Source organism: Pseudorca crassidens, chromosome 13, assembly GCF_039906515.1.
Source record: "Pseudorca crassidens isolate mPseCra1 chromosome 13, mPseCra1.hap1, whole genome shotgun sequence".
Classification (NCBI taxonomy): Eukaryota; Metazoa; Chordata; class Mammalia; order Artiodactyla; family Delphinidae; genus Pseudorca; species Pseudorca crassidens.
This window is the reverse complement of record NC_090308.1, coordinates 14,385,970-14,411,143: the sequence shown is the minus strand read 5'-3', so window position 1 is coordinate 14,411,143 and position 25,174 is coordinate 14,385,970. Positions and strand designations below refer to the sequence as shown.

The 25,174-nt window shown below is 42.9% G+C and overlaps 1 protein-coding gene across 1 annotated transcript in view; it reads left to right on the top strand.

Annotated features, from left to right (window-relative positions):
• Positions 1–20,708, top strand: part of CCDC170 (coiled-coil domain containing 170) — a 60,553-nt gene extending 39,845 nt beyond the window's left edge. Inside the window, 4 exon segments of the mRNA XM_067701751.1 lie at positions 3,961–4,134; positions 6,478–6,720; positions 16,810–17,046; positions 19,109–20,708. Coding sequence (XP_067557852.1) covers positions 3,961–4,134; positions 6,478–6,720; positions 16,810–17,046; positions 19,109–19,309 — 855 coding nt within the window. The 3' untranslated portion in view covers positions 19,310–20,708.
• Positions 20,709–25,174: the final 4,466 nt, after the last annotated feature.

The window sequence follows — 25,174 nt, the reverse complement described above, 5'->3', positions numbered from 1 at the left end:
TGATCAACAGAGTGCTCTAGGAGTCCAGTGAAGGGAGTGATAAATTCTGGATGAGGGGAGGATTTTACAGTGGAGGAGATAATCGAGTTCACCTTCGAAGGATAAGTAGGGTTTTAGTGGAGAGAAAGAGCAGATACTGTAGGGGAGACAGTTTGAACAAAAGCATGAAAGTTGCAAGTGCATAGTATATTCAGAGAGCGCAGAGTAGCTGTTGCCATGTGGCTGGAACGTGGCATTCTTGGCGAGGCTCTGACAGGCGAGCAGATTGGAATGGCTTGGATTATGAAGATTGAGTTCTCTTTATTCTGTAGACTATGACGTGTAATAAGTGACTTCTGAACATCACAGTATTTTAGAAAGATCTCATCACTGTGGAGCTGGGATTGCAGTGTGGAGAGACTCAGAAACGATAGTGGCGACAAGGAAGGTAGAGTGAGAAGAGATGGGGTCTAAGCTTAAGATTTGACCCTGGGAAGACCATTGGTGACATCTGAGTGGCAGTTTTGGTAGAGCGGTGGAGAATAGGAGGGGTGACTAGGAAGAGAAGGGCTAGAGACTTATACGACTACCAAGGCTGGTGACCAAAGAGAAAAGAGGCATGAAGCCAAAGCTATGAACAGGATCAGAGCAAGGTTTTATCGGACAGAATGGCAAGGTACATGTTTGTACCTTGTCACGGGCATCTGTAGGGGAAGAAAAAGAGACAGATGGGCTCAAGAGCATAGGTGCAGAGTTTGGCATGAAAAATACTCTTCAGCTGAAAAATCTGTACTCTGGACACTCATTCATTTTCATCCGCTGTACTTAAAAAAGTTGAGGACGCATCACGCCTGTGTTGAGGGTTGGATATGCAAAGATGCCTAAGAGGTGTCTGTGGGAAATCCTAGTGTCATGGATGAGATGGGCAAATCAGGGCACAATGAGTACAGTTAGTGCTACAATCGAGATAGGTATACAATGCGACAGGAATTCAGATAAAGGAACTTCTTCCCTATTTCTGTGTGTGAGGAAATGAGCCATATTCACACAAGCGGTCACGTGTGAGAGGGGCCTGAAAGAATGAGTAGGAACTTGGCAGGCAGAAGCGGTGGGGAAGGAATTTGAGGCAGAGGGGACAGCAGGAAGGATGAAGAAACAGAGGGTGACAGGGAGACTGGAACGTGATGCTTGCCGAGGCAGAGGCAGGAGGCAGCTCTCAAGGTGGCAGGAATAACTGAGGTAGGGCAGGCTGATTACGTGAGGCTTTATCCTGTGGGTAATGGAAAGCCACAGGAGGGTTCTGACTCAAAGAAAGGTTTTTCTGCAGGCAGAGTGGCTCTGAGAGTCTAGAGGCAATCCATATTGCACATTGCTGGTCTCTCTGAGAAAATGTTCTCCTTACCTTCTTCTAGAAATAACTATCCCTTCAAGACTCAGCTCCAATGCCACTTCCTCTGGAAGCCTTTCCTCAGAGGCTTAGTTCTTCACGCAACACGTACCTGGCTCTGTCACGGCACTAATCACCCTTTTTGTATCCATGTCTTAATTTGTCTTTTCCAGTCAACTCAGAACTTCTTGAGGCCCGGGGAAATCATTTTTTCTGGATTTTTCCAGGGCTTAGAGCAAGAATCAATAAATATTATTTAAATAATAGAAGAAGCATATCAAAGGCAAGACTTTTAGGTAGATCGTTGTCTCTTCCCGCCTTCACTAGGATGACTCATTAATTTTAATTGAGGTTATGCCAAAACAGCTTTCAGTCATGCAATCAAGTTGTGTAAACTGATTCTGCCCATGGTGAATCTCTCGTAGATAACTGCCTATAAAATAATCATAGTTGCCTTACTGCCTAGTAAGGCTAGTAGGTATGTAAGATTGAAAAGCAAAAGTGTATAGAGATTAAATTTAAATACAGGTAATTGAGGTAAATTTAAATAGTAGGCATGTAAGATTGAAAAGCAAAGGTGTATAGAGATTAAATTTAAATACAGGTAATTGAGGTTTATACGACATAGAATATATTCATGCTACACTGTGATTCAAATGAACAAAATGTACAGGAATCCTGTCAGCAACCTTAACTTTCTGAGGCTTGGCCAAGATCCTTGAAAAGGCACTTTCTCTGTGGGGTCTTGGCTCAGTCCTGCCTTAATCCCCTTTGGCCTGCTGTAGATCCTTGAATACTGAGTGGATGGGTCACGTGTAGAAATAGAAAGAGAGGCTTTTATACCTTCGCATGAAAGGTACCAACTCTATTTTATTTAAAATACAAACAGTAGCAGTTATTTCACTTTCATCTGCATAGATTAGAAATGAAATAGTCCATGAGGGGGGCTGACCCAACATTAAGAAGTGACAAACTGGGGCTTCCCTGGTGGCGCGGTGGTTAAGAATCCGCCTGCCAATGCAGGGGACACAGGTTCAAGCCCTGGTTAGGGAAGATCCCACGTGCTGCAGAGCAACGAGGCCTGTGTGCCACAACTACTGAGCCTGTGCTCTAGAGCCCCCGAGCCACAACTACTGAAGCCTGCGAGCCACAACTACTGAAGCCCGCGTGCCTAGAGCCCGTGCTCTGCAACAAGAGAAGCCACCGCAATGAGAAGCTCACACGCTGCAAAGAAGACCCAAGACAGCCAAAAAAAGAAGTGACAAACTGATGATTCAGAGACAAAAACAGCCTGTGGTGGTCCTGTCACACAATACAGCAGCAATGTCTGTAACGGCTGTGACTTACAGGAGAGATGAAGTTTTACGTATGCTTTTCAACAAAATTGGAAAATATACACTTACAAATAATTTCATTCTGATGACTGAAATATGGATAGCTCTGTGCTTTAAGCTGGCGTGCTTTAGTCATCAGGAAATGATACTTTATACTTGTTTAAACATGTAATTGCCTAAAAATGCCAGATGGATGAGTTATTGCAATGAGAAGGAACTTTCAAAGATAGAACCCAGATCATGAAATTATGTTATAGAAAGCTCATTGATGGATTTATTTATCCATCAAGCACTTAGTAAGGATTAATATCTGGCATGATGAGATAAGCCACAGAAATCAAGTGGAGGAGGATCCTAGGGTAGTTTTGTAACTTTAACCTGTTACAGCTCAATTCCCTGATACAGCTCAATTTTAGAATGTTGTTCCTTTAACTTTGATACATTAAAAACTTTTAAAGACATTTTCTTTTTTTTTTTTTTTTTTTGAGGTACGCGGGCCTCTCACTGCTGTGGCCTCTCCCATTGTGGAGCACAGGCTCCGGACGCGCAGGCTCAGCGGCCACGGCTCATGGGCCCAGCCGCTCCACGGCATGTGGGATCCTCCCGGACCGGGGCACGAACCCGTGTCCCCTGCATCGGCAGGCGGACTCTCAACCACTGCGCCACCAGGGAAGCCCTAAAGACATTTTCTAAAGAATTTTAACTTACAAAAACAAAAATGTTGCCCAAGTTTGTTTGTATGGAGAGCTCTGGTTTCAGCGTGATTTGTAGAAACCAAGAAGTGTAAAATGGCAACCAGCTAATTGGTCAATTTCCACCTTGGAGGCCAGGACCCACTTAGGTGGACAAAATTTCCATGGAAGGTACGTGGATGAGTGGCTCGCAGGGGCTGGATTAGCCAGTAGATCCCAGGAGCTGGGAGGGTCATGGTAGCAGCAGCATGTACCCAAAGCAGAGAGATTCAGATGCAGTCAGGAGCGTGCCACATTTGTCAGGTGGCAGGGTTAAGAAGAGTGTATAATGTTAGACTGAACATCAAGGCCCCTGACCAGGAGAGTCAAGAGAATTTGGACAAGGAACAGAAAGTGGAGCGGGCAAGGTGGTTCAAGAATTCATCACCAAGCACTGGAGTCAGGGGCTGGGCTCTGTACTGGGTTTAATGAGAACTACCTGTAAGCTTGGGAGAAACACAAGGATTCTGTGAGATCACCTGTTAACTCTACTTTTGTGTCCCATTTTCATTTTTGTTCTTGGGTTTAGTATCTTAAATTTCTGGATCAGCTTTCAGAGAAGATGAAGTTGGACCAGATGGCTGCTGCACTTGGCTTCGACACGCGTCTGGATGTAGTTTTAGCTCGCACAGAGCAGCTGGTCCGCCTCGAGAGCAGCACAGTCATTGAAAACAAGACGGTCGCCTACAGTTTACAGAGAAAGGTAGGGGATATTGCTGGTGTTGAGAGAGGGAAATTCTGAGAAACTTAAATCTTGAAAAATAATTTATTTCCACCATATTTGCCAGTGTGGCTAGGAAACATATTATACAAATATGTATTTAGAAGCTGAGTCTCTGTTTCAAGTCTGAAGGGAAAGTAAGTGTATCATCTAAGGTTATGTTTGACTGTGAATAGCTTAAACAAGTAGAAGGGGTTTTTTTGGGTATTTTTTTCCCTCACATCCATTTCTGGAGGTAAGCAGCTTAGAGTGAGTTGGCAGCTCTACTCTGTAAAGTTTCCAAGGACCCAGGCTCCTTTCAGCTCAGTAATTGCCCGTCCCTAGCGGGGTCCTTATTGTCATGGTTCACAGTGGTGCCTAGAACCATTATATCTGTGTTCCGGGCAGAAGGTTAAAAAAGAAAGGGATGAAGAAGAGGGATGCAAAAGAACATGCATGAGCTGTCTTTTAAAGGAGGCTCCCAGAGTTTTCTATGTGAACTTGTGTTTATATCCCACAGCTAGAATGTGTTCTGATGGCTAAACCTAGCTGCAAGGGAGGCTGGGAACTATAGCCTTTACTCTGGGTAGCCATTTGTCTAGCTGAAGAAGTCACTGTTTCTATGACTATGGGAGAAGAGGAGAGCTGGACAACATCTAGCAGTCTCACCTTTATATAAGCTCTCTTGCACTAGAAAGTAGAGAGGAGAAGAGTTTACTTTCCACTCACTCAAAGGAAGACTTAGAAACAGTTTAGACTACATAAATGAATGGATGAAACATAAAAACATAATTATTATGTAATTATTGGCATTGGGGAAAGAAATAGGAAAACACAGATGTGTCCTTAGAATAGTTCTTAGGAGAAAATTCTATGGTAGAATTATCGTGTATAGGCTGCTGAATGAGTCACATCTGGGTTCTCAATTTGGTTCAACCAAGCTGTGTGACATTGGGCAAATTATATACTTCTCTGTGTTTCCTCGTATTTAAGATGGTGATGATGCCTACCTCATGAGGTTGTTAATAAATAGCATTTTTGTACTGTTGGTTCATAGAAGATGCTCTATTCATATTTGACCTCTTCTCCATTTACTGTATCTTAAGGAATATTTTATAAAAGAAAGCAGACAACCCCTAGTACCATCAGAGACATTAAACTGAGCTACAATTCTTTCTGAAGTTCTCAGATAATTGATTTTTCCTCAATATCCAATATTATTCCTTCTTAAGTATTATATAATTATTAAAATGACTAGCGTACAGAACTTACCATGGTAAATTTGCAGTAGAGTGAAATTTGACATGAAGAAGCTCAGGAAAGGGAGTTTAGTTAGAGAAATACTAAAAGCGCCTTGTTAAAAAAGGATGTGGGCATGGACATTGCTGTCACTGTTAGACAAGATATTTAAGCCCTCATTTCAGTAAGCCCTTCACACCTTCAAACACTTTACTAATGCAGAATATATAATTAGGGAAAATGGGATGGTCTTTAGCTCTAACATTCTATAATTCTACACGATTCCAATTCCCAGTGTTTGTAAGAGATGAAAGAGGTTCCTGTACTTAATATTCTACTCACTAATTGTGACATATGAAGCCCAGGAGGATTTTTTTCTCCTCATAGAGTCCATAATCTTTTTCTAAAAACCATTACAATTTCTTTCATCAAGTTTGACCGTCGATGCTAAGTGCTATTTGCAGACCCTCTTCAGCCTGGTTTGTGGATGGTATAAGGTCTGGCGTATAGTAAAGACACTAATGAAGCAATGCCTTCTTGAAGTCCCTTCTATTTCTAAGATTTTCAATATATAAACAAAGCTTTCCTCAAAATCTCCTTCATATAGCTTACTTTAAAAATATATCAACTCCCACGTTTGGTGCCACTCAACCTGGTTCTAAGTGATTGAAAGTAGTCGCACTGGGTTTTCGGTACTAATTTACACTTTGTCTTCTTTCAGAAAAGACCAGTAGCAGTATAGTTGCCGTGGGGTGTTGGAGAGGATTTTGTCTGTCTTATTATGTTCTGCTCTTGATAAGCCCATTTTAGTAGTCTTAAAAGTAATTTTACATTTTTATTATGATGCACATAATGTTGGAGGGAATCAGACATTGAAAGCCTACTCCTTTGTGCATTTTCTGTGGCTCTTTTTGTCTCATACTTTGCAGCTACCAAATTAATGCTTGGAAACATAGGGATAGAAAAATGCAATCAGGAAAATCTGATGGTTTACAAATTAGTCTTATTGAAGTGTAGATAAAGATCAACATTATCTGAGTAATTCATTTATATTTACTGACTATTCAATGATTATTAAAAAAAAAATCCCTGTTTGTATTAAACCAGCTAAAGACTCAGAAAGAAAGACTGGAGAGCAAAGAGCTGCACATGAACCTCCTCTGGCAAAAAATAGCCCAGCTGGAGGAGGAGAAGCAGGTGCACTTGGCATCGGCCGTGGGGGGGGACGAGGGCAATGTCACCATCAGGAAGTTGCAGAAGAAGGTGGAGAGGCTGCAGAAGGAGCTGAGCGTGTGTCGAGAATCGAACACTGACCTCAAAGCCAAACTGGCTGACACCAGTAAGCTTCAGGCAAGTGCTCAGCTGCATTTCCTTGTCACTGTCTGTGTGTGTTTCCATAAAAGTTTATGCAAAAGCGTGACAGCCTTAAAAGGGACACACCAGGAAAAAAAAGCTGAAAATCTCCTCTGATTTTCTAGAGTTGTGAGAAAAATGCAAATATTCCACAGATCAGCAGAGTCGATCAATTTCGTGTCTCTTCAGTATTTGAATTGAAGCCATAGTTGCTGGGTGAAAAGTCAGTCAAAAAGGGGTGAAAAGTCAGTCAAAAAGTCAGTCAAAAGGGGTGATGTGATGTACAGAAAATAGAAACATTTCTTCAAAGTGTGGGTGACTATCATGGTAGGGATCATGTAGGGATTTTTCACATAGGAATTTGCTTAGAGAAAATGAGACAATGAACAGAAGTGTTCACTGACAAGACAGGTGTGGGTTGTGCTGTGCGATGTGTCACACCAAATGGTGAAGAGGGCAGACAGGTTGGGGTGGTGTGATTCCTGGATTCGGGGTGTTCGGCTTCTAATGAATACAGAGAAGAACGAAATTAGAACTTGGGATTTAATAAAAATATTTAAATATCACGTATGTGTGCCGCTGGCCATAATACATAACTTCATGTACGCATGTCACCCCTGGCACATACCCATGTCGTGAAAGTGGGCAACGATGATGTCCTTGCTCTTTGCAGACACGGGCTCTGAAATGGACTTTTGGAATGTTTCTGAATCTGGACACAGACCAGTTGGGAAAAGGAATCTGGAATGAAGCCAGCACTTGAATCTGTGTAGCAGGACAATATTTTAGGGCATATTTCCCACTCTATTCTCCCTTCTGAGTCATTAGCTTTTTTCCCCCGAAGCCCTTTTGGCATCAGGAGGAGGCCACTAGGTAAAGGCTTATTTCCCTAGAGAAGGGGAGGGCAGACTCCACCCAGGGGAGTGGACATACTTGAATGTAAAGGAAGGGGGAGGCTAGGGAAAGCATCTGATAGGGTGCCTGGGGGGGGGGAGAAAATATCAGAAGTAAGTATCCTGGACACCCGTCTCATACCTTGAGACTGACCTTTGGGGGGTGTGTCTGGTGGGTCAGGGAACACTGATGTGCCCTGAAGTCAGCACACAGTTGCTCCCTCCCTGGCTGGCAGGGGCTGCAGGAGGTGCAGGCGCAGGGGGCCTAGATCGCACCCATGCCCCGGGGCCTGAAGTTCCATTTGCGCTCTTGGGGCATACGGAAGGTAGCTAAAGATGTGCTCAAGAGAGCACACTGTGGGAGCAGGTGGCGGTGGCCCACTCAAGTAAGGGACACAGTGACTCGCCATCAGAGGTTCCCAGGCAGATGCGCTAAGCCGTGATCCCGGCTAAGTGTAGTGAGAGCAGCCATAGGAGGCCTGGGCCAAGACAACCCTGTGAACTAGAAGTGGTGCTGGGGTGAGAGGAGCCCACACTTCGTGTAGCAGAGAGCGGAAGCGGGAAGAGAGCGGAAGCATTCTGTATACAGAATGCTTCTAGGAGATACAGGATGGGGTATTATATGATGTTCAATCCTGAAGTAAAAAATGGGTTCCCTTTAGTTTTTCTTTCAATTCTTTCACCATGAAGGAGAAAATCTTAGAGGTTACTATGTCCTAGAACACTTGCTGGTCTACATTTTAAACAAAGAATAAGCCTTGTGCTCAGTGCTGAGTACCAGCAATAGTACCTACTAATACCGTTTTGTTTTATTGTTAATACAGTGTTTGTTTTATTGTTGTCTCCCATTTGTGGCACATTCTGTTGAAATCATATAAAATTCCCTTTAAAATCATTAAATTCCTTTAAGTTAAAAAGGTGGTTAAGTTAAAGAAGAAAATGGATCACATAGGTGACTTGTGGACAGGTAAACATTGTGGAGGTAGAATGGGAATAACTGAAATATAGACAGATTGGAGAAGAGAATGAAAATGAGTGATAATTAAATGCAATAAGCAGGTGGATAGAAACGCTGATTGGCTGCTGCTAACACCGTGATAATTTCCGGGGTTTGGAGCACTGGCAGAAGAAACTGGGTAGCGGACAGGGGACAGGGCCAGCTCACACAGGGCCTTGTGTGTCACGCAAGGATGCTTGGACTTTTCATCTGGGTCCTGGGGAGCCACTGGGGAATTTCAAGAAGATGAGTGAAATTGTCAGGAAAGAGACTAAAAAGAAACAGAGATATGAGGAGAGCAAAGGGACTCCAGAATAAGGCTGTGGGCAACAGCATCAAGGGCAGCCGTGAGATGAAGACTGAATGACGATTTGCTACACTTGGCCTTGGGACATCTAAGGCTTGAGCGTGTATAATAGCAGATCTTGGTGGTAGTGAGTGAAGGCTCTGACAAAAAGCCAAGTTTCAGTAGGCTGAGAAATGACAGAGAAGTAGAAACAAAGATGGCGGCCTAGTCTTCTGGAATACATGGATGAAAAGGGAAGGAGAGACAGGAAAGTAAATAAAGTTGGCTTGTGTGTTTAATTTGTTGTTTTATTTTGCATAAAGAGATGCACATATTTCTACAGGTAAGGTATAGAAGAGACTGGATTTGACTGACTCAGCAATCACTCAGCCCCTAAACATTTAAGTAGAGTGCAAAGTCTGCCTGCCAGTAAGGAACAGAGATCTCTATAACTTACTAATACCGTAAATGACACCAATGCTAACTAATACAGTAAATGCTAACTTCATGAATTTATAAGATTTCAACTACAAAACAGCTTTTTATTGTTTTACTTGAGACATATTAGTATTCAAGACAGACTGATGGTATCAATTCTCCATCTTTGTACATCACCTATGCTTGTCCCTGTGTTAATTTTACTATCCATAAAGCAGTATTTCTGACGTTAGCAAAAATGGCCTTCTTGGGTTAGTTTCCTAGGGCTGCTGTAACCTAGTACCATGAATAGAGTGGCTTAATACAACAGAAATTGATTCTCTCACAATTCTGGAGTCCAGAAGTCTGAAATCAAGATGTTGCTAGGGTTGGTTCTTTTGGGAGCATCTGAGGGGAACCATTCCATGCCTTTCTCCTGGCTTCCGGTTGCTGCCTACAACCCTTGGCATACCGCTGCAGAATTCTGATCTCTGTCTCCATTGTCACCTTTCCTTCTGTATGTCTCTCCTTTTCTGTATCTTATATGAATACTCATTATTGGATCTGGGGCCCACCCTAATCCAGGATGATCTCACCTTGAGCTTCTTATCTTTTTTTAAAAAATTTACTTACTTAATTAATTTATTTTTGGCTGCATTGGGTCTTCGTTGCTGTGCGCGGGCTTTCTCTAGTTGCAGCGAGTGGGGGCTATTCTTGGTTGCGGTGCACGGGCTTCTCATTGCGGTGGCTTCTCTCGTCGTGGAGCACAGGCTCTAGGCACACGGGCTTCAGTAGTTGTGGCTTGCGGGCTCAGTAGCTATGGCTTGCGGGCTCTAGAGCGCAGGCTCAGTAGTTGTGGCGCACGGGCTTAGTTTCTCCGCGGCACGTGGGATCTTCCTGGACCAGGGCTCGAACCCATGTCGCCTGCATTGGCAGGAAGATTCTTAACCACTGCACCACAAGGGAAGCCCCAAGCTTCTTATCTTAATTACACCTGCAAATTGCAAATAAGACTACATTCCGAGGTTCTGGGTGGACATGTCTTTTGTGGGGTTGGGGGGGCACTCTTACTAAATTAGTCATTAATTTCACCATTTAGAGAGGGTTGATACAAAGTAATAATTTGGACACATTTCTATGTGTTTCGTTTAAAAAACTGAGATATAATTCACATGCTATAAAATTCACTTTTTTTTGGCTGTGCCGCGTGGCTGGCGGGATCTCAGTTCCACAACCAGGGACTGAACCCAGGCCACGGCAGTGAGAGCCCGGAATCCTAACCACGAGGCCCCCAGGGAACTCCCAAAATTCACTCTTTTAAAGTACAAAATTGAGTAGTTTTTAATATATTGACAAGGTTGTGCAGCTATCACCATTCCCTAATTCTGGAACATGTCCATCATCCCCTCACCTCCCAAAACTAAAACAAAAACCTTCATATTCATCCTTTCCCCAAACTCCATAAACCAGTAATCTACTTTTTGTTTCTAGGGATCTGCCCAAAGCAACGCTAGTTGCTTTGTAGCCGGCATGGGTTATGAATAGTTTCAGCTGAGTAGACTGAAACACACAATAACAGTGGCTTGGTCAGGAAAGATGTTTACGTCTTTCTCACTGCAAGGAAGCATGGACGTAGTCATTCCGCGTTTAGTAGGATAGCTTCATGTTCATCACTGATCCTGGCTTGTTCTCTCTTTCTGCTTCACCATCCAGCAATAACTTTCCTCCTCAATGCCACCTCTTAGTGCAAGCTAGCTTCTGGCCTCATTCCAGGCACCAGGCCGAAGGAAAGTGGAAGGACATCCTGTATGCCACTTTCCAGGAACAATACGACACTTCTTAGTCTTCGTTGGCTGTAACTTAGTCCCTGGGGCTCACTTAGATGAAGTCAGCCTAAGAAATGGGTCTTTATTCTGGGAAGTAATAAAAAAAGGAAGAATAGATATTTGGCGGTGAGCTTTCAGCCTGTACCATGTCGCTCAATCTTAGTAGGGAGCTGTGGCCGAAGACTGGTAGTCAGACAACCAAAAACTAGTGGAAAGCCATTATTATCTTCCTTGTAGTCTCTCAAGAAACACCCAAAGAAGGTAACATTCTTCAGCCACCAGCAAAGCTCTCTTCTGCTTTCTCACTTTCTTGATAATCTCCCACATAAGGTAGCTGCTTCCCATGCTCCTCCCACACTCCAGAACTTTCTCCAATCTAACCAGTGCGGCCTTTCTTTATATTATTTTCCCCAAACCTACCATCATGAGCTCAGCTCTGATTATGTAGATCCATGGACCTTGAGTTGCCCTGAACTCGCCCCACTTTGAACGTGTACGTCAAGCAGAACCTGTGAGGAAGAACCTCCCTGGTGCTGCGGAGGGGTTTGGGGTGTGCTCAGCCCGCAGAGTGGAGCATCTTCCTTTGATTTGTGCTGTGGTTTCCTCCTAGTGAAATCTCTGTGGTTCTTTGAGGAGGGGCACAGCATCATTGGGTGACCCTCCCCCGCTGCTGTCCCACCCCCTTTAGAGAGCCCTCTTGCAGCGCCTGGCTCCCGCAGGGTCCTATTTTCAGTGCGATCTCCTAAAAACCCTCCAGGTGGAGAATTCACATCCTCTGGCAGATTCAACAGGTCCGATGTTACGTCGAATCACCTTCTCTTTCAGGGTCTTTGGCCCTTATAACACGAGAGAGTTGTTCACCAGATTTGAAACGCTTTCCCTCAAGGAGGCAGATGCCAGATATGTTATTCACTGGAAGGGAAGCAGACTCGGAAGCTGGTCCATCCTCGCTGGGGTCTGAGTGGCACATCAGTCTTGTTTATGACCGTCTCTGTCCCACTGGGAAAAAATTGTGGGCACAGTCTCTCACTGAACTCTGGGCTGGATCTGATAAGCTCCCGTAGTTGGATTAAGAAGCCCATTTGCCTTGGCCCCCTTTCCCCACCCCCAACCCCCCATCCTCCCAGCAGTCTCATTTGCTGGATCTGACGTAGGAGGCTGAGGCTTACTTCCTACCGCTGACTCCCAGTTCGGTCTTGGTGGCTTGGCTTGGAGTCCATTACTTTCTCCCTGACAACAAGAATTCAGGCAGCCCTCAGGATTGTGATAAAGTCTCACATTTTTGAGAAATTCTTGGCTGTAAATTTTTCTCATTAGGACTTGATTTATGTGCTGCTAACTCTCCAAGCTGTGTTCCATCTCCTTTGGTAGATGGCCCACTGTAAATGTTTTTGCAATCTGAGTAGAAAGGCTGAATGGATCTCCTCTTCTGTTAATGTAAGGTTTATAATGCAACATAGCGATCCCAGAAACTTCTTGCTTTGCCCCATGTTTTCTCTGCAGCGCTGAGATAGTTGGCATGTGAAGGGAATCTTTATGTTTTAAAGGGAGATAACCTTGTTTTAAAATTGATATTGATTTCACTCATCTAATGTCCCCTATCTGTAAAATATTTGAAAATCTACACAATGTATTATTTAGAGCACTTGTTCATATAATTTATAAATAAATGTACATATATATTCAGAATTTTTTACTGATAGGATGCATTATACATGTACCGATCACTCATGGGAAAGCTCCCTTCTCAATTTTTTATTTTGAAAAATTTCAAACCTATAGAAGAGTTGCAAGAATAGCATAACAGACATTCTTTTACCTTTCATGTAGATTGTTAACATTTTACTTACTGTTATATTTTGCCTAATGAGAGAGACAGAGAGATACAGAGAGACAGAGAGAGGAACCATTTGAGAGTAAGTTGCAGACATCATGACACTTCATCCCTGAATACTTACCCACTATATCTTAAGAACAAGAGAATTCTTCTGTGTGACCACAGTGCAGTCGTTACACTCAGGAATCTACATTGAGATAATATTCGAATATACTCGTACTATATACAGTCCACGTTCAAATACGGGTTTTGATAACTTGGAATCCATGAATGATCTCCAAGGTCGGCCCCTGCAGACCTGCACTTCGTGGGCGCCGTTTCCTTGTCTCAAGTGCTTGCCCTACTGGTGCTGGTTCATTGACGAAAAAGCTGACTCCGAATCCCCTCCCCCAGCTGTTGCTGGCATTTTATTTCCTGCATATTTCCCAAGCTACAGCAGTTGTTCTTACACCTTCTGGATTGCGAGCAGCTGTCAGTTTCCCAAGAGATTTCCTCTCTCCTGCATGGAGCCAGTTCAAAAGTTTTGAACTTGTCCAAGAGTGTCTGCCATTGACTTCCTCTCTGCCTGGAAAGGAATTTAATTTCTTAAGAATCTGTGTGTGTGATAGTAGGTACAAACAAGTTTCCAGTTTAGGTATTTGACTCAAGCTTTCTCAGTTTAGTGACATTACCCAGACAGTATAAATCTGATTTTCCATCTGGACATCCCTGTCCCAAGCAGGCACCTTTCCTCCGTATCGTGTCATACTTCCAATCTTAGAATAGCTTCTACCGTTCCTCTGACTTTCCAGAAGTGTTGGAGGACCCTTCAGAGTTTAGGTCAGGTCAGCTTGTGCTCCTTACGCCATAATTCTGGAGCTCAGTCTCCATGCAGATGAGCTCTGACCCCGAGACTCTGTCAAGATTTTAATCTCTGACAGTAGCTCCAAATGTAGTCTGGGCAGATGGCAACAATCTCAGAATCCTTCATCAATAAATAATCAGCAGTCCAGAAACTAAATGCTCATGTTGCTTTATTATTGTTACTCAAAACAAAAAGGAAAACAGAAAAAGGAGGATTTCATTCATCAAGAGTAGCAGTATTTTAAAGCGTCTTTTCCATTGTTTTCTCTCCCTCTTGTTTCCTTGCTGCATGACACCTATATCTCCTCACAAGCCCCTCTTCCATCATCCCAAGTTCCATCCAGAAACGCTTCCTGCAGCCTAGTTGACAGAGACTCTTTCCTCCCGCTCCTCTCTCAGCTTTTTATCGGGTAGATCAGTTTAGTCTCTCAGGCTTTCTTCTTCCCCAACACTCTCCCCATGACTCAGACTTGCCCTGGGAACAACAGGCTGGGAGTAGATGCAGCAAGAAAGCGTCTTTCTTTCTTAGGAAAGAAGGGATAAAATGAAAGGGGATGGGAGAAATCAGCAAACGCTCATTATTTGGTATCTTTTTATTACTTTCAGATGTAACCTTTAAATGATTTTCAACAAAATTAAAACACAAATTTATGCTTTTTCTTTGAGAATATGCCTGTAGGCCTTGTCTGAACTGTTAGGAGGCTCAGAACTAAATTCAGAGCTCTGCTGGTATTGGCGCTTTGTCCATCCCACGTGTACTTCTTTATTTCAAAAGTAATTTCTTTTGATGCATTTAAAGGCTTCTTTGTAAATGTACTTTCCAATAACAACTTTATCAAGATAAATTCACATATAGTAAAACTTACCCTTTTAAAAGTGTACAATTCAGTATTTTTAGTATATTCACAGAGTTTTATAAACATCACTGCTATCTAATTTCAGAACATTTTCATTACCTGAAAAAGAAATGGGGAACAGTTACTCCCCGTTTTCTACTCCCACCAACCCCTGGCCTTTTCTGGATCTCTCATATGAATGGAATCATATAATAAGTGGTCTTTTGTGACTGAGTTACTTCCCCTAACCAATGTTTTCAAGGTTCATCCACGTTGTAACATGTATCAGTACTACGTTCCTTTTTATTGCTGAGTCATACTCCGCTGCATGGATATAGTATCTACTCGTCCATTGATGGATATGTAGGCTGTCTTCACTTTTTGGTGATTATGAATAGTGCTGCTACGAACATTCTTGTGAAGGTTTTGTGTGGACGTAAGTTTTTAGTTCTCTTGCATATATGCACCTTGGAGTGGAATTGCTGGGTCATAAGTCAACTCGATGTTTACAGTTTGAAAACTGGCCAACTGTTATTCACAGCAGTCACACCATTTTGCATTTTACCAGCAGTATAGGAGGGTTCCAATTTCCCCACTTCTTCACCAACACTTGTTACTGCCTATCTTTTTGGTTATAGTCATCCAGTGGATAAGTGGTAGCTCATTCATTTTTATTTTGAATGGTCAGTGAAAAAACTTTGTGCCTAATTATGCAAAACTACCTCAAATTCTTTTTTAAAAAAAATTGTGGTACAATATACAGAACATAAAATTTTACCATTTTTAACCATTTTTACATGTACAATTCAGTGACATGAAGTCCATTCACACTGTTGTGCAACCACCACCACTGTCCATTTCCAGAACTTTGTCATCATCTTAAACTGAAACTCTGTGCCCATTAAACAAGAGCTCCCCATTCCCTCAGCTCCTGGTAACTTCTGTTCCACATTCTGGCTCTATGAATTAGCCTACGCCAGGTAACTCACAGGAGTGGAATTATACAGTGTTTGTCTTTCTGTGTCTGTTGTGTCTGGCTTATTTCACATATAATGATGTCTTCACAGCTCATCCATGCTATAGTATGTATCAGACCTTCATTCCTCTGACTCAGATTCTTTTTGTCGGCAGATCTGGTATAATTTTAAATACTAAACTAATAAAGCAAATGTGCCTCGTACTTGAGGATGCTCTGTTTTGGCTTTAAGATCCTGGGATAGCTTCTGAGAGAGAGGTACCACCCTTGCCTCCTGCCTGCAGTGAGTGCTGTGGCCACCTCCCAGTTCCCATAGACTCATTGGTAAAGTCAGAAGACATTTTCTCAGAAAAACTGCTAATTTCCCTCACAGCACTGATGACTTGCCACGGAGATTTTAAGTGGGGCTTCCTTGTGGTAAATCACCAAGTGAGGAGACATTTTGCTCTTTCTAATGTTTGTATACCAGGGATGACCCCTTGGCAGGGGTAAAAAGTGCAAGTTGCTTTCCCTGTGGAGCTCGGTAGAGTCTATGTGTGAGTACCACAGACTTTGTTTTAATATTTAACCCCTGAATCATGCTATCTACCATTTCATCTCATCAATCTTCCACATAATGATACTCTAATATTTGCTCATAAACTATAACTGCTTTAAGACATGTTCATCCAGTCTATATGCTTAGCAGAGTCTGTATAACTGGGTTGGATTCAATTCTTCATTCATGAAAGGAGTTGTTAAATGAATTTCATTGACTTAAAAAAATTTATTATTTATTTTATTATTTTTGGCTGTGTTGGGTCTTCATTGCTGTGCGCGGGCTTCCTCTAGTTGCGGCGAGCGGGAGCCACTCTTTGCTGCAGCGCGCGGGCGGGCCTCTCACTGTGGTGGCCTCTCTTGTTGCGGGGCATGGGCTCTAGGTGCACGGCTTCAGTAGCTGTGGCTCAGGGGCTCTAGAGTGCAGGCTCAGTTGTTGTGGCACACAAGCCCTGTTGCTCCGCGACATGTGGGATCTTCCCGGAGCAGGGATCTAACCCTGTGTCCCCTGTGTTGGCAGGCGGACTCCCAACCACTGTGCCACCAGGAAGTCCCCACTGACTTCTGATTTGTCTTGTTCATACAATTTTCCTAAATAAATGCAGAAGAAATTGTCAGCGTTCTCTTTGACTGCTTAGATTAAAACTTTGGAACAGACCAAAGCTATTGAAGACCTAAATAAATCCAGAGACAAACTGGAAAAGATGAAGGAGAATGCTGAGAAAAAGCTACTGTCTGTCAACTCAGAATTGGAGACTACAGAGCATGGGGCTAAGGAGAGTAAAGAGAGGGCCAGAAACATGCTAGAAGTGGTAACCAGTGAAATGAAGACATTAAAAAAATCTCTGGAAGAAGCAGAAGAGAGAGAAAAGCAGGTGGGTAGAAATCTGGCAGTGAAACCTGACTTAGGAAAGATGGGGCAATTCAAAAGCTTGATAATTATTCATATATTTCTTCATAACCAATTTATCAAGCTTTCTATATCATTCTAACGTATCTATCTGTCTTCTATCATCTTTTTGGCATTAAAAGAACCATTATGATTTACTCCACTAAGAAAAACAATTCACATTTTTGTGGCGCGAACTGTAGCAAAGAAAAAGACATTCTTATTGAAGCCACGGAAAGCCTGTGAAAAGCCAGGTTCTGGTTGTGAAGAGGTTTTTATTATATTTGCTGATTGCCTCTGAAGTTTGTGTTATCCCAGATCTTCTAACGTTATCCAGGGCTGCAGCCTCAGGAGGGAAATTTTATCTCCAGCAGAGATCAATTGCAGGAAACAATCCCAATTCTCAAACAGTGGCACCCAGACCTGATGGCCGACCAAGCCCAGATGTAAACCATAAAACAGAACTCATGCGCCCGCTGGTTGCAAGGAGGAGTTTTATCTGGTGAGTCCATCAGGAGGTCAGGCATAAAAAAACATGTCCTGGGCAGCCTGACCCCTGCTTTTGGCTTTTATCTCAGTCTCTTTCTGCAGCTCAGAAGGGCACAGAGTGGGCTCTGATCCGAGGATATTTTTTCTCTTTGGCTGCCTCTGCTTTGGCTCATGTGTCAGGCCGAGTTGAGGAAGGCCAAACTCTAAGAGTGAGTGGTCTCAGAGGAAACCTTTCATCAATTAAGAGCATTGGCCATATTCAAAAGGGTGGAAAAGTTTGGGGAAAACTTTTTCATCAGGGAGACTAGGCTGGAAAGAGTGTTCTGTTTCCCGAGTTGGATTCAGCATAGGAAGGATGCTGGTAAGTGAATGAGCACGTGATGAGGATGTGTGGAAGGCACTTCCTGGAGGAAACATCTGCCTTCGGATTGGATCACACCTTTTCTAAAATGGAAGGTACCTCTGGAGAGGGGTTGTCTGGCCATCTCTAGTTGATCTGCTTCTGCTTTTGCCTAGAATCACAGCAACCAGTCAATGAGAATTTGAAGGGGTATAAGGCACATTTTGTCCATTTTCTCTAGCTCCACAGTGCTCATTTTTCCTTTTGTGATGGACAAATAATTGTCCCAGAGAGTCCAGTGTTGTGGATTGTGAGGTGGCAATCTGTGTGATGTGATTTGATCAACGCTTAGAAGTCCTCCATTTTCATCAGCTCATACTTTTTTTTTTTTTTTGCCATTTGTTCTTCCTTTTGTTTAAGAGGTTCATTGCCCAGTTAACATCCCAGTGCATAAATGCTTATAACACAAGAGACACAACCACACCAACAATTGTAGAGCATTTCCTAGTAGGCAGAGCACATACACAGTCATCGTTTCATTTGATCCAAATTTCAGAACAGCCCTGGGAAAAAGATATGCTTAGTCATTCACCCTGGAAGTGGGAAAATGAAATCTTATCAAGGCCAGAATCTCATTCATAGTTGCTGAACTGGGCTTCTTGATTTGGTAGCCGGTACCATATTAATTGGCTCATCAGAAAAGTGGTTATGAAATTGCTGAAGGTTAGTGTCTTTAGAGGTAATTTAGCAGGCTAGCCTTCTTCTTTTCCTTCTTCTTCTTCTCCTTCTTCCTCTTCTTCTTCTTCTTCCTCTTCTTCTTCTCCTTCTTCTTCTTCTCCTCCTTCTTCTTCTCCTTCTTCTTCTTCCTCTTCTTCTCCTTCTCCTCCTCCCCCTCCCCTCCCCCACCCTCCTCCTCCTCCTTCTTCTTCTTCTTCTTCCCCTTCTTCTTCTTCTTCCTCTTCTTCTTCTTCTCCTTCTTCTCCTTCTCCTTCTCCTCCTTCTTCTTCTTCTCCTTCTTCTTCATCTTCCTCTTCCTCTTCCTCTTCTCCTTCTCCTTCTTCTTCCATAAATGAGAGAATTAATCAGAGAGCAATGAGAGTAAGTAATTTGCCTAGCTCATGCAAACCTGGGTTTTCCACAGATGTTTGGGTTGCATTTGGTCTAGCTGTGTTGAAACATTTTGTTCTCTCAATCATTGTGGTTCTGTTTGATATTGCAGCTGGTGGACTTCAGGGAGGTGGTTTCTCAAATGCTGGCCTTGAACATGACCAGTCTCGCTCTTCCTGACTATGAAATCATCAAATGTCTTGAAAGACTGATCCATTCACACCAGCATCACTTTGTCACCTGTGCCTGCCTCAAAGATGTGACCACAAGGCAAGATGGACACCCACAAGGCCACTTACAACTTCTTCATTGAACACCATATCTCTTGAGGGAGGTGGAGATGAGAGATAGGACAGAGTTCTCAATTTCACAAATTCCCCAAACCTTTGAAGTTTGATCAGTGTGTGAACATCGTATACTTTGATGATAGAGCAAGAATCGATCATGGGCAAAAAAGGATCTCAAAGGTGCCAGCCTTAGGTAGATGTTTGGCGCTAAAATCACCTATTATTGTATTTGCTAGCACTTTGGGACCCAGATGAATTTCACTAGATTGTGTATCTAGAATGGGAAATGACGGTAGGGGATTAACAATTATGGGGTTTCCATTATGAGTCAGGAGTTCTACTACCCAATTTAATTCTCATAATAACCATGTGGAGAAACTTTAATGTTTTTACTTTACAACCTCTCTGGGGCTTGAGAGGTGATCTTGGTTACCTACCTATGATTGCAGTTAGTTAGTGACAGAACCAGAATGAACACCAGGTTGGCTCAGTATCAAAGACTGCACCTTCTCTGTTATTTCACAGTCCTACTGTTTCTCCTGAAATTCCTGCGATTCTGGTGGAAATTGCCTTCATCACAAAGGAAGGAAAACATCTGTACAATCAAGGATTGAAGTCCAAAAGTGACTGAGATTTATGAGTGTAACCCACATGATTTCTTTAAAAAGCCATACACGGGCTTCCCTGGTGGCACAGTGGTTGAGAGTATACCTGCCGATGCAGGGGACGCGGGTTCGTGCCCCGGTCCGGGAAGATCCCACATGCTGCGGAGCGGCTGGGCCCGTGAGCCATGGCCGCTGAGCCTGCGCGTCCGGAGCCTGTGCTCCGCAACGGGAGAGGCCACAGCAGTGAGAGGCCCACATACCGCAAAACAAACAAACAAGCAAACATACACTGTCATAATATTATTTTTCCATTTTGACTTATCATTAATTGTATTTCCAGATTCATATAAGAGATTAAAAATGGTCCATACTAAAAATGGTTAGTCCTGTACTTTTTCCTTATTACACAAAATTACATTCCATTTATCTAAATATGCATTTATATAATATTTCCAAAATATAACTCAAGCATAGATACAATCATCTTTAATACATATAGAAATATTTGAAGTGTTTGAATATAGTCCTTAGGAATTTCTGGTGGAAAGACTATATGGGATAAGAAAAATAAATTCTGTCTATGTATATATGTCGATATGCGCATTAACTATTTGTCGTTTGGACAAATTGAGAATCCCTTAATAAAGCCATTTCCCTTCTTGTTGAAATGCCAGTTGGTTGTCGGCTTTCCCTCTGTGGCCTTCATGCCAGAGGTGGCAGGCCAGCTTCACACTTTTGTGTTAGATTTTGTTCTTCTGTAATATCCATGTATATTTCATGTTGTCCAATAAAATGCATTAGTGTGATGTGATCTTCTAAATAGAGTTTTAAAATATTTAACATTAACCCTTCTACCAAATCACTTGAGTAATAATTGCAGCTGAGGTTGTTATTCTGATCATTGTGTGAGACATTTGAATGTATGCTTAGAATATCTCAATTAGAAAAAATTTAACTTGATCCATCTACATTTCCAGTTTTACTTTATCTTATAGATGAACAGCGAGTGATTCAAGGTCAAGGGGTTGTGGGCTGAAAGTTTTAAAGAATGTCTATATTATTGATATTGTAACAATTAGGACTTAGAAAATGAAGTCTAATTTTCACTGGGGAAGCATTTCACAGTTACCTTTGACTGGGAAGGCTCTGCCCACTTTACACAGCAGTGATCTTACCCACTTTACTGCACACCCCACTTAGCTTCTTCCCAGCAAGTGGGGTCTGTATGCTTCTCGTTCCCCTCTGCAGCTTCCATGCTGCTATTCCTTCACCTTTGTATAAGAACCATCATTCTTTTGAGGCTCTCGCTAACTAATATATAACTTTCTTCCGGTCCTTACTGCAGTTAATTCACTCACATCCTGTCTATTCTTCCTATGTAAGACTGTTGAAATGGTCCAGAGGTGTCTTCTCCACTCTCATCAAGTACTGCCTTCATCTTAGGTGCCTATAAAGCAAACCCATGCAACATTTTATCTTTAGTTTCTTGTTCTTTCAGCTCTCATACCTTTGCCTCCTTTGGTTTCAGCCACCCAACTCCTAGACTGGAGTTTCTAGTAATCCAGTGTAGGCTACCTTAAGCAAAGAGATTTTGGGATGCTCAGTTGAAAGATTCAGGGGTAGACTAACTTCAGCATGGCTAGATCCAGGGATTCAACATTGTTTTCTGGATCCTTTTTGCTTTTATTCATCTTTGTCTCTGCTTGATTTGCTTGTCTTTGTCTATTGGACTCACTTGCTCCTTCTGGAGATGATTTCTCTATGTTGCCAAGAAAGATGGTCATAAGCAATTACAAAGTCTTTACAAGTGAGGAACTGAGCTGAGAAAGAGAGATTCTCTGCCTCTAACATTCATGGAAGAAATCTCGGAATAGTTTAATCATCTCTTCTTGGTCACATACCCCTGAGCCAATCACTGTAGCCAGAAGGATGAACTCACTGGCTCGCATCCTATGCCAACCCCTGCAGTGAGGGTGGGATGGGGTGAGCCTCTAGAATAATCTGTTCAACCAGAACCACATGTAGTAACAGAGGGGAAGTTCCCCAAAGGAAGAGAAGCTGGACGGACAGACAACACACACCTATTACACACGGCCAAATTCAGGATCTTCGAATCACCTAGAACTTCTCCACCTCTGAAATCCTAAATTCTCCATAGCCTCTTATTATCGCAGAACTCTATCTCTTACTCCCAAATAACTGTTCTTTGAGATCCCTTGGTCCTCCTATTTTCTCCCTACTAGACCTGCTCGTCTTCACTCCCTCTGGAGCCAGCCGACATATATCTTCAGTCATTCTCTTCCTAACACCTTAAACTTCTTGTTCCCTTGCCCTTCTGTCCTCAACTTGGAATTAATCCCAACTACCAATGTTTTTGCTGCTTTTCCTGCCCCACTGAAGGAGACTGGAGGAAATCACATGAAAGCACAGCTAACTGGTATGCCAAATCCACGGCCTTTGATTTCACTTGAGCCCTTTGTACTAATTGGTAATCCTTCACCGTTTTCCTGGTTAGATCTCACTGCCATTCTCCAAAATGACTGCTGCAAATATTCTCCATTCCCTCGAGGCTCTTACCTTGTCTTTTCCTTCTTCACTGTCAGCAGATAATCTCATTTTCTATTTCACCCAGAAAATAGAAGCCATTACAGGAAACACCTTTAATATCTGATCCTAACATAGCCTCATACGTGTGCCCGCCCTTTGTTGCCTCCTTCTCTCCTCCTGTCTTGGGTTATTCCCTCTACCTGGCCTCTTGCATCTTCAGCATCTTAGTCCTATTAGTTGTTTTCTTCTCTCAGCTGTCTTCAACCTTGTCTTCATTAGTGGCTTATTTCCATCAGCCTTTAAATATGCTCAAATCTCTTTCATCTTAAAGAATATCACTCCTTGTACTCCACAACTTAGAGCCTTATTTTTCTTTCTCTTCACCCTTGAAAGTAGGGTTTGTATTGCTGACTTTCTGGTCTTACCTCCCATTCATGCCGTCATCCATGGCAACCTGGCTTCTCTCTCCACTTACCCAGCTCTCACTTTTTTGTTAGCAAATCTCTGTTCCTTTTAAAGTGCTCGTCTTACTTGATCTTTCTGTAACATTTGATTCAATTGACCATTTCCTTCTTGAAACATTCTCTTCTATTAACTCCCATACCGTGACATTCAACTCCTTTTTCTCCTGCCTCTCTGGGTGCTTGAGTTAGATGATTTTAAGGTTATCAGACACAAAATTGAAATGAGAGATTTGTGTAAGGATAAGTGTGGGTATAATTGTGGGTGGGAATCTTGACCTCACAGTCAGAACCCAGTGAAGATCAGTCACACATCCAATAAACTGGAACAAGTTGTTAGTCCAGGAACTAGAGTGCCAGTCTCAGGGTACCGTGCAGCTGCCACGGCTGGATTGTCTTACCCATCCCATGAATGCTGGTGTCCTTTGATGCTGTGATGATTCAACTTCTCCCTGCCTCTGCTTCTGTTGCTTCTGCTGATACCATGGTCAGCTCTCCACTCTTCTCTCTACCTTTAGCATCTGCTTCTGCTTATTCTGGGCTTCCTCTTCTTTATGTTTTCTAGTACTTCCTGGCTTTTCTGTACATCCCATTTCTGCTCCCACCATTAACGGCTCTTGCTCTGTCTCTCTGTGTTTTGCCTCCGGAGGGAGAACTTGGTGGGCTTAATCCATCACTCTTCAGTGCGAGCAACCCTTTTACACCGTGTCACCTTGCAGGCCAGCAGCGACAAGCCTGTAGAAAGGTTTTCTTTGGATCAGGCACCCATTTCTGGTCCATCTACTGTGGTCACAGAAGTGGGGTCTCATGTCTGTCTCTTGGATGTTTTAAGTGTTCCATTGGGGTCTGTCTTAGTCCCTTTTCCCCATACTTCATACACTCTCCAGTGCGTTAGCTGTTGACTTTAGGCAAGTTACTTATCTCCCTGTGCCTCAGGTTCCTCATCTGTAAAATAGACGTAAAATATCTACCCGTTATGGGTTGAATTGTGTCCCCCCCGCCAACCAAGACATTAAAGTCCTAACTCTCAGTACCCTATGAATGTGATCTCATTTGGAAATAGGGTCTTTGCAGATAGATGATCAAATTAAGATGAGGAGATTAGGGTGGGCCTTAGTCCAGTATGTCAGGTGTCCTTATAAAAAGGGGAAATTTGGACACAGAGAAAGACACACACACACAGGTAAAACACCCTGTGAAGATGAAGGCGGAGACTGAGGGGATGTAGCTAAGGCTGAAGATGCCGCACGTTGCCAGCAAAACGCCAGAAGCTGGGGGAGAGGTGTGGAGCAGCTTGTTTCTCACAACCCTCTGAAAGAACCAATCCTGCCAATGCCTTGGTTTCACACTTCTGGCCTCCAGAACTGTGAGATGGTAAATTTCTGTTGTTGAAGCCACTCAGTTTGTGGAACTTTGTTAATGAAGTCCTAGGAAACTAACACACTCTCTTATAAGGTTGCTGTAAGGATTAAATAATGATAAGCTTTTAGAAAATCTCCTGGAACATAGGGAATACTCAGTGCCTGTAAATATTGCTAACCAGTTCCTCCTGTTCTCATGGCTTTGATGATCATCTGTGTGGTAATGATGCCAGCTTTTCTGTCTCTACATAAGACCTTTGTCCTGATCTGTACACCAACCTATGCAGCAGTATGGCGTGGAGGAGGCACACACAGGGTATGAGCAAACTAGACTGGGGTTCAAATACAGGCTCTCGTGAGGGACTTGGGCTACTTGATTAACCTTTTTGAACACTATGGTGCTTCAGGACTATAACAGAAATAGCAAGAGCATTTTCCTCATACAGTCCTTGTAACGATTCAGTGAGTTGACGTATACAAGGTGCATAGCTTGGAACATGGGTGTTACAAGAGCTCAGTGAATGTGATTAAATCCTGTCTGTTCCACCACCCACCTTCTCCCTTATCTATCCATTATATACCATTAACACCACTATACATCATTATACACCATTAACACCACAGTGGGTTACACACCATTATCTCTAACTCACAGTGGGTTACACACCATTATCTCTAACTCACTCAGTCTCTGCTTTAATGTTCCTGGCATGAGGGACTGTCCTCTCCCTTCTCCATTGTAGGCAGAGTGATCACTTAAAAAAATACAAATAGGATCCCATGACTCCTTGCTTTATGCCCATCAGCTGTGCTGTCTGCTCTCTGGACAGCGGCCAGCCTTGTTGGCACGGCACATAGGGCTGTCTTCCTCGCCTTCTTCTCTATGGATGCCATACTTCCTACAAAACAATGTTTGC